Below are 9,461 nucleotides of genomic sequence, written 5' to 3' on the forward strand. Positions count from 1 at the left end.
GATTTTAGATGTTTGGCAGCATCATTTCAGTTGTTGTCAAACATCCCAGGGGAAAATCCTCTATGATTCAGAACTACTGGTGTATGGTTTGGAAAGTAGACATACCCTGACAGGTTTACAATAAAAGACCATCAAATACTCAGATATTAAATTCGGCCGGATCATTAAACTCTTCCAAGCCCCATTTCTGCAGTGGAGAATGGAGTTCTTAAATGTACTTCCTTACAGATGAGACATCTGTAAATATTCGATCAAGCAATTCTTATCAGGTACTAAGATCAAGCTTTAGCACAAAAGATTTAATTGTAATTACTATCATCAACAAATATTTTATAATGGAGGAATATATGAACACTCAGAACTAGAGATGTAAGTATGAAGTTCCTAAATGTTATGGCAAAAGTGTCATGAAGATAACATATGTAGTGCCCCAAGGTTGATTAACAAAAGAACTCAGTTCTTCCCCTTATTGAAAAAGAGAATAGAAATTTCCTGGAGATTTAGAGTCTGTGTCCCCATCATAAATCAAAACTTCGGAGATACAAGAGACCTAATCCAGATACTCAGTCTTAGACTTGGAAAAAATTTAACTCAGGGTTGAAACGAGGTGCTAGGAGATTTAGAGATCTGAAAAGGAGGAAATTTTATAGAGAAGGAGTGGAAAAAAACAAGAAAAAAAATGGGTTCTCTTGACTTCTACCCTGATCCCTTGTGAATAGAGAATCATTAGGAAAAATTTCCTTTATTTCTGAACAGGTTTCCGCAGGGGAATTATGTGCTTAGAGTTTGAAATAACAAGAAATGTGCCTAATAAGCAGGTAGAGGGACCTATAAACACTAACACCTGCTGTCTCTTGGTGTGTCTAATCTTGAGCTGGATGGACCATTTATTTCCTTTGTTTGAAGTCCTAATCCTGATTGGGGTTGGGGGTGGGCTGTAGCTTCATCCCTTCTTGCTGTTTTGTCTGGGGATAGAGCCTTTGTCTCCATCATTAGCCTTCCAGAGAAGAATTTAGACTCCCCCTCGGAGACCTTCCTCCCAGAGTTACCCCATCCAGGTGAGTGTCCAGTCTAGATGATGGTACATGAGAAGGTCAGAAAGAAAAGAAGCCAGTTAAACTCAGGCCAGAGGCAACAAATCACTGCATCTGTTTGTTTGCCTGATTAATTAATTAAAGTATTTGTGTCAGTGGCTAGGTAATATTTCACAGTGTGGCTATGCTACTCACACTTTTGATGAATGGCCTTTCATACTCTTTATCATTAAAGTGCTATTTCATTCATGCCACAGAAATATGTTGAGATTTTAAGTTCAAACTGTGGTTCAAATCAGGAAGGATTTTTCCCGTGCAGAAGATTCTGAGCAATGTCCAGGAACATTTTGACTGTCTCACTGGAGAGGGTTGGGTAGAGGCCACGGAGGCTCTCAGCATTTTTCAATGCGTAGGACAAACAGAGCAACAGAGACTGATCTGACTAGGAATGTCAGTAGTGCTGAGACTCAAAAAACTTGAGTTAGAGAATACCTGTATGATAACCTTTATAGCTGTCCTCAGGTTGCTTCCCAAATTTGTAAGACTTTGCTTTTCTCTGGCAGCAAAATTAACAACACTGCTTTTGCTACTGGTTTAAAAGTTCAAACCCCAAGCAGTGTGACAGGTCTTTACACTTATTTGTCAGGCTAATGGGTATGAAAGACATTTTTTGTTTTCATAAACTGTGGCTCAGCTTCAGCAAGCTTTACATATTTGATCTTCATTTTGACTTGCCTATTATTACTGTGCCATATATCATTTCCCCAGTTTTCTCCAGTTATCAGTATTTCAAAAAATTTTATGGATTATTATTTCTCAATTGACTTTTGGAGGATATTTTCATGATAAAATATTTATTTTATTTCAAAATATCTATCTTCCAACTTCTGAGTTTTTTAGTTTTGATTTTGCCACATGTAAATTTTATGTATAGTTTTCTAGAATGTTCATCTGAAATGTATTGGTCACTTTACACTAACATTGTAATACCTCATTTTTTGTAAAATGAGTGAGCTAGGACACCAACTTCATAATCTTTCAGATAGATAGTCATTCATGACTGATCTTTTTCTTTTTGGTAGATATTTTTTTAATTTTTTGTACTTTTAATTAAAGGGTAATTGCTTTACAGCATTGCTTTGGTTTCTATTAAACATCAACATGAATTAGCTTCAGGCCAGATCTTATTTGACAATATAATCTTTTGCAACTAAATGGAAACATGACCTTGCCGTTTGCTAAATGTTCAAAACTATTATAACTTAATTCCTAATCATTCAAAAATAAATAATGGCACATCCACTATGTGCCAGGAAGTCCTTGGTACATTACATGTTATATTCTCTTCTATCAGGCCTTTGCTGCATTAAATATCAGCACATGTTCATGCCATTAAATTATTGCTATTTTATATTACATTTCATTTAGTCTGATTCTTCTTTCAATTTTGCTCACTACAGTGTTTTTAAACTCTTCATTTTAACCTGGTTTCAATTCAGTTCAGCTGAGTTGCTTAATTGTGTTCGGCTCTTTGCTACCCCATGAACCCCAGCATTCCAGGCCTCCCTGTCCATCACCAACTCCCGGAGTCCATCCAAACCCATGTCCATTGAGTCAGTGATGCCATCCAACCATCTCATCCTCTGTCGTCCTCTTCTCCTCCTGCCCTTAATCTTTCCCAACATCAGGGTCTTTTCAAATGAGTCAGCTTTTCGCATCAGGTGACCAAAGTATTGGAGTTTCAGCTTCAACATCAGTCCTTCCGATGAATATTCAGGACTGATTCCCTTTAGGATGGACTGGTTGGATCTCCTTGCAGTCCAAGGGACTCTCAAGAGTCTTCTGCATCACTGCAGTTCAAAAGCATCAATTCTTCAGCACTCAGCTTTCTTTATAGTCCAACTCTCACATCCATACATGACCACTGGGAAAACCATAGCCTTGACTAGACGGAATTTTGTTGACAAAGTAATGTCTCTGCTTTTCAATATGCTGTCTAGGTTGGTCATAACTTTCCTTCCAAGGAGAAAACGTCTTTTAATTTCATGGCTGCAATCACCATCTGCAGTGATTTTGGAGCCCCAAAAAATAAAGTCTGACACTGTTTCCACTGTCCCTCTATCTATTTGCCATGAAGTGATGGGACCAGATGCCATGGTCTTAGCTTTTTGAATGCTGAGCTTTAAGCCATTTTTTTTTACTTTCCTCTTTCACTGTCATCAAGAGGCTCTTTAGTTCTTCACTTTCTGCCATAAGGGTGGTGTCATCTGCTTATCCGAGTTTATTGATATTTCTCCTGGCAATCTTGATTCCAGCTCGTGCTTCATCCAGCCCAGCATTTCTCATGATGTACTCTGCATATAAGTTAAATAAGCAGGGTGACAATACACAGCCTTGACATGCTATCCTTTATTCTTCCATTTTATAGCTTTTCATACTCTTATGTGTTTTTCTGGATAAGCACACATATATTCATTTACTTTTCTGAAAAGTACAAAAGTGAACAAAGCAGGTAAGGTCCCTGCCTTTTTGGGTCACACAGTCTAAAAATGAGGTCAGAGGACAATGAAATAAATATGTCGTTATGTAATGTCCTCAGACATAATTATATGAAGGAAGTTAGTCAGCATAAAAATACAGAATTGTCATGGTGTAGGACACCATAGGGAGAAGGAAATGGCAACCCTCTCCAGTGTTTTTGCCTGGAGAATCCCAGGGACGGGGGAGCCTGGTGGGCTGCCGTCTATGGGGTCACACAGAGTCAGACACAACTGAAGCGACTTAACAGCAGCAGGACACCATGGACTTACAGAGCATGGCCCAGGGAGGCCTCTGCATGTTGAATGAAGTACAGAACCAGGATCAGAGTATGCCCATTAGGTTTCTCAAAACCCAAAGTCTGAGAACAGCTAAGGAAAGATGCTACATGAGAAAAATGAGCAAGGAGCTAACCTCATCCCTTATCAGACCACACAAAAACTAACCAGTCAAGTAATTATGAAACAGGCCCAGGAGAAACAAGTCTTCTACTGCTTGATATAAAAATGCCCAGTTTCATTATACTCTGTATATTTTGTTTCATGAGGTGTTGGTTTATCCCTTTGCTCATTTTCTCTTAGGGGGAACAATAAGTAAAATGTCTTTTGATATCTTTCGACATCATAGAGGTGTCACTACTATTGTCTTTCAGACAAGTTCATTTTGGATCTCTTATTATTTTGCTGGGCATCAGAGGAAAAATAATTAAGGTTGGAATGCTGCCAGGACCAAGGAAGATTATTGTTTCTCACAGCCTCTCAGGGTCCAACTGATCTTGTTAAGATATTTTTCTCATCATTACTCTCTCTCTCTCTACCTCCCTCCCTCCCTCTCTCTGCTCTCTGTTTATTGAAAAGACAATTTAATGTTTGTTTAAATACACAAATGGCCATCTCAGTATGGAATCCCAGGTTTATTTGTCCATAGGAGACTTAAGAATTGGAATTTCAGGGAATCATTTCTATATTATACAGGGTAAAGTTCATTGTCCAACTTGGGTTGTACACATTCCTAGTGTACTCAGTAATGCTGCAGCTGAGAAAGACATGAAAATAACACAGTGAAGAAAGACACAGTGTGTTCTGTGTCTGTTTGCTACTGATGGGGTGTCAGAAATCTTTGGAACAAGGGTACCAGTTCTCATATATTCCAAGATGGCCCTTACGGTAGTGGGGCCAGAGTTCAATCAAGGGAGGTACTAAAGAGGTGGGCTGTTTCAATTCACAGGATCCCTTTGCAACAAGATTAATAAAGGGCAAGATATAGTACAGAACAGGAAGTCCCTTGCTCTGGGATTTCAGCAGTAGCCGAGAGACCATATCCCTCCTCAACAGGTGTGACACCATCTTTCATCACTTTTTGTTGTCTTCATTCACTTGCAACACTGGCTTTACTTTCTTTGACTTGAGCACTGGAAATAAGCACCTTCCTCAAGGCCTTTCACTGGATATTTCTTCTGCCAGGTACATACTTCATTACATAAACTTACATCTCCCTCCCTCTCTTGCTTGAGGTCACTGTTCAAATGTCACGTTGTTTGCAGGTCTTACCTAAACACCCATGCAAAATATAAAGCCTAATTCACTCTCTCCTTTACAGGAGCTTACTCTTTCTATATAGCACCTGTCACCATCTGAAATGTAATGATCTCTATTATTTGCTTAGATTTTCTATCTCCATCACTGAATGTGTGTATATGCTCAGTTGCGTCTGTCTGTTACCCCATGGACTATAGCCCACCAGGCTCCTCTGTCCATGGGATTATCCAGGCAAGAATACTGGAGTGGGCTGCCATTTCTTTCTCCAGGGGATCTTCCTGACCCAGGGATCAAACCCTAGCCTCTTGCACCTCTTGCATGAGCAGACGGATTCTTTACCACTGCACACATGGGGAAGCAATCCCATAATTTAATAGTCGGGCCCTATTTTGTTCTTCAACAAACTTTACTTGTTGCCTAGACATTGGTAACATGGTCAGCTCTCAATTTTATTACTGAAATGCATGAAAAAATTTCTAATGAAAATTATAGGATACAAAATGCCTCAGGGAAAGAGTTGACAGGGACAAAACTTCCATATCAATGGTGGCATGAGGGAATCTAAAGGAGAACATATTCATACACAAAAACATATTTTATTGAATTACATGACTGCAATATGTAAATCCCAGCATTTAAAATGTGTGAGTAAAGCATGTAGTTGTGAAAATTAGTCATGTTACTTTCCTTTTTCTGTGAAGTCACTTCCATCGTATGGAACGAGGCAATGATACACGAATTTCAGAATTTCTTCTTCTGGGATTTTCAGAGGATCCAGAACTACAGTCCATCATATTTGGGCTTTTCCTCTCCATGTACCTGATCACTGTGTTTGGAAACCTGCTCATCATCCTGGCCATCACTTCAGATGTCCATCTGCACACCCCCATGTACTTCTTCCTCTCCAACCTGTCCTTTGTAGACATCTGTTTCACCTCCACCACCATCCCAAAGATGCTGTGGAACATTCAAACACAGAACAAAGTTATCACCTATGAAGGCTGCATCACACAGATTTATTTTCTCATCCTCTTTGCAGTTTTGGACATTTTTCTCCTGACTGCGATGGCCTATGACCGCTTTGTGGCCATCTGTCATCCCCTACACTACACAGTCATCATGAACCCAAGACTTTGTGGACTGCTGGTGTTGATGTCCTGGATCATAAATATTCTTAATTCCTCATTACAAAGCTTAATGATGCTGAAACTGTCCTTCTGCACAAACATTGAAATTCCCCACTTTTTCTGTGAACTCAATCATATGGTCCAACTTGCCTGTTCTGACACTTTTCTTAATAACATAGTGATGTATTTTGCAGCTGTCCTGCTGGGTGGTGGTCCGTTTGTTGGTATCCTTTACTCTTATTCTAAGATAGTCTCCTCTATACGCAGAATCTCATCAGCTCAGGGGAAATACAAAGCATTTTCCACCTGTGCATCTCACCTCACTGTTGTCTCCTTATTTTATTGTACGATGCTTGGAGTGTACCTTAGCTCTGCAGCTACCCACGATGCACACTCAAGTGCAACGGCCTCGGTGATGTACACAGTCATCACACCCATGCTGAACCCCTTCATCTACAGCCTGAGGAATAAAGACATGAAGAGGGCTCTGAAAGTGCTCTTTGTGAGAAGAAATGTATAAGGGCTAGTTGTCATTAAATTGAAAAAGCACTTGAGATCGCAGAGGTCAAAGCCTCAGAGTCAGAGACTGTGACTATTTGATCAGACTATGAAATTAGAACTTGCTCTTTTTAAATAAATACATTCCTGGAATTTGCATTTATTTGACTCTAACTTTTCTATTCAATTCATGTAAATCACTTTATTAAGCTTCCTTTTCTCTCTGGCATCCACCTGCTTTGTCCTTGTTCTATTCCCACTTTCACAACTTTATTTCACCAACGTATCAGGAATGTTTGGAAATTCCCACTGACTAAATGAGACAACATAGAATTTTTTTTAGAATAACTATTCACAAATGACATACCTGTGTGCATGCTCAATCGCTCAGTCACGTCTGACTCTATGCAACCCTATGGACTGTAGTCCACAAAGCTCCTCTATCCATGGAATTTTTTCTGGCAAGGATACTGGTGTGGATTGTCATTTCCTCCTCCAGGGATCCAACTTGCATTTCTTTCATCCACATTGGTAGGCACCTTCTTTACCCCTAGTGCAACCTGGGAAGCCCCACAAATGATATTTGTCTTACCAGATATTTTTCTTCTGTTTCTCTAAAAGAAGTGTCATGAATTGTAGTCTTCCTGCCAAAAACCATATGTTTGATCACGAAGACAATTTATATAATTTTATAACAGAGGAAAACCTGAGACACTATTTTCACCTTTATATCCAATATTCCCATGTACACACTATCTTAACTGCCTTTTCTCGCCATTGAGACTGTAACAATACTACTGCGATTTGTGACAAGTCATTGATTTTTATTCTCCTCATTTGGATCCTGTTCTTGGCATCCACATTGCCCACAATAGCCACTGTCAACATGATTATCAGATCAGTTCAGTCAGTTCAGTCACTCAGTCGTGTCTGACTCTCCGCGACCCCATGAACCACAACACGCCAGGCCTCCCTGTCCATCACCAACTCCCAGAGTACACCCAAACTCATGTCCACAGAGTCAGTGATGCCATCCAGCCATCTCATTCTCCGTCGTCCCCTTCTCCTCCCGCCCCCAACCTTTCCCAGCATCAGAGTCTTTTCCAGTGAGTCAACTCGTCGCATGAGTTGGCCAAAGTATTGGAGTTTCAGCTTTAGCATCAGTCCTTCCAATGAACACCCAGGATCGATCTCCCTTAGAATGGACTGGTTGGATCTCCTTGTGGTACAAGGGACTCTCAAGAGTCTTCTCCAACACCACAGTTTAAAAGCACTGATTCTTCGGCGATCAGCTTTCTTCACAGTCCAACTCTCACATCCATACATGACCACGGGAAAAACCATAGCCTTGACTAGACAGACCTTGGTTGGCAAAGTAATGTCTCTGCTTTTTAATATATTATCAAGGTTGGTCATAACTTTCCTTCCAAGGAGTAAGCGTCTTTTAATTTCATGGCTGCAATCAGCATCCACAGTGATTTTGGAGCCCAAAAAATAGAGTCTGACACGGTTTCCACTGTTTTTCCATCTATTTCCCATGAAGTGATGGGACCAGATGCCATGATCTTTGTTTTCTGAATGTTGAGCTTCAAGCCAACCTTTTCACTCTCCTTTTTCACTTTCATCAAGAGGCTTTTGAATTCCTTCTTCACTTTCTGCCATAAGGGTAGTGTCATCTGCATATCTGAGGTTATTGATATTTCTCCCAGCAATCTTGATTCCAGCTTGCGCTTCTTCCAGCCCAGCGTTCCTCATGATGTACTCTGCATATAAGTGAAATAAGCAGGGTGACAATATACAGCCTTGACGTACTCCTTTTCCTATTTGGAACCAGTCTGTTGTTCCATGTACAGTTCTGACCATTGCTTCCTGACCTGCATACAGGTTTCTCAAGAGGCAGGTCAGGTGGTCTGGTATTCCCATCTCTTTCAGAATGTTCCACAGTTTATTGTGATCCACACAGTCAAAGGCTTTGGCATAGTCAATGAAGCAGAAATAGATGTTTTTCTGGAACTCTCTTGCTTTCTCCATGATCCAGCGGATGTTGGCAATTTGATCTCTGGTGCCTCTGCCTTTTCTAAAACCTGCTTGAACATCTGGAAGTTCACGGTTCACATATTGCTGAAGCCTGGCTTATACATATTAGTAAAAGATTGATTAGCATTTTTCTTGTTTTATTCAATTATCTTCCTGTTTCTGCTTGAAACTTTCAGTGCTACCTGTATTATGATTCATGTCATTGACTTAATGGAACTGTATCTCCACTACATTTTGTCATAACCCAAGAAGGATGGAATGATCATTATCATTATCCTCCATGATAACTCTGTTATACTCATGATTCTATTCACATTTTATGATCAGAGAGTGACTCAACAGACATCTTGAATTGCTGTCCAGTCATGTGAATCAGGGTTACCAGTTTTTTTTTCATACATAAACATGTATGTCCTTTCAACCTTTTCTGGTTACTGAGAAATGAACCCCAATGAGAGATTTCAATTACAGTTATCTGAAATGAACTTAGACGGAGTAACCATGAGAGCTATTCCAAAATACAAGAACAAATGACAAGAATAATCAGGAGCAATTATAACTATCCTCATTCTGTTCACTTTGATTATTGTATCAGTTAGATATTGCAGCATAACAAGTCATCCTAAAGCTAATGATGTAATATACCGCCTTTGTTACCAGATGAGATTATAAGGTAGAGAGTTGTCCTG

At 39.8% G+C, this 9,461-nt stretch overlaps 1 protein-coding gene across 1 annotated transcript; it reads left to right on the forward strand.

The window, feature by feature from the left end:
- The first annotated feature begins 5,824 nt into the window (after positions 1–5,824).
- LOC129559250 (olfactory receptor 7A10-like) lies at positions 5,825–6,757 on the forward strand. Its single transcript, XM_055430825.2, has one exon. It carries the CDS (start codon positions 5,825–5,827, stop codon positions 6,755–6,757), a length of 933 nt encoding a protein of 310 aa, XP_055286800.2.
- The last annotated feature ends 2,704 nt before the right edge of the window (positions 6,758–9,461 follow it).

The sequence above is a fragment of the Moschus berezovskii genome, chromosome 8, assembly GCF_049115385.1.
Source record: "Moschus berezovskii isolate FMDL1 chromosome 8, NW_MosBer_1.0, whole genome shotgun sequence".
NCBI lineage: Eukaryota > Metazoa > Chordata > Mammalia > Artiodactyla > Moschidae > Moschus > Moschus berezovskii.

Coding starts and splice junctions, on each gene's coding strand:
- LOC129559250 (XM_055430825.2), top strand. CDS start 5,825: ATGGAACGAGGCAATGATACACGAATTTCAGAATTTCTTCTTCTGGGA.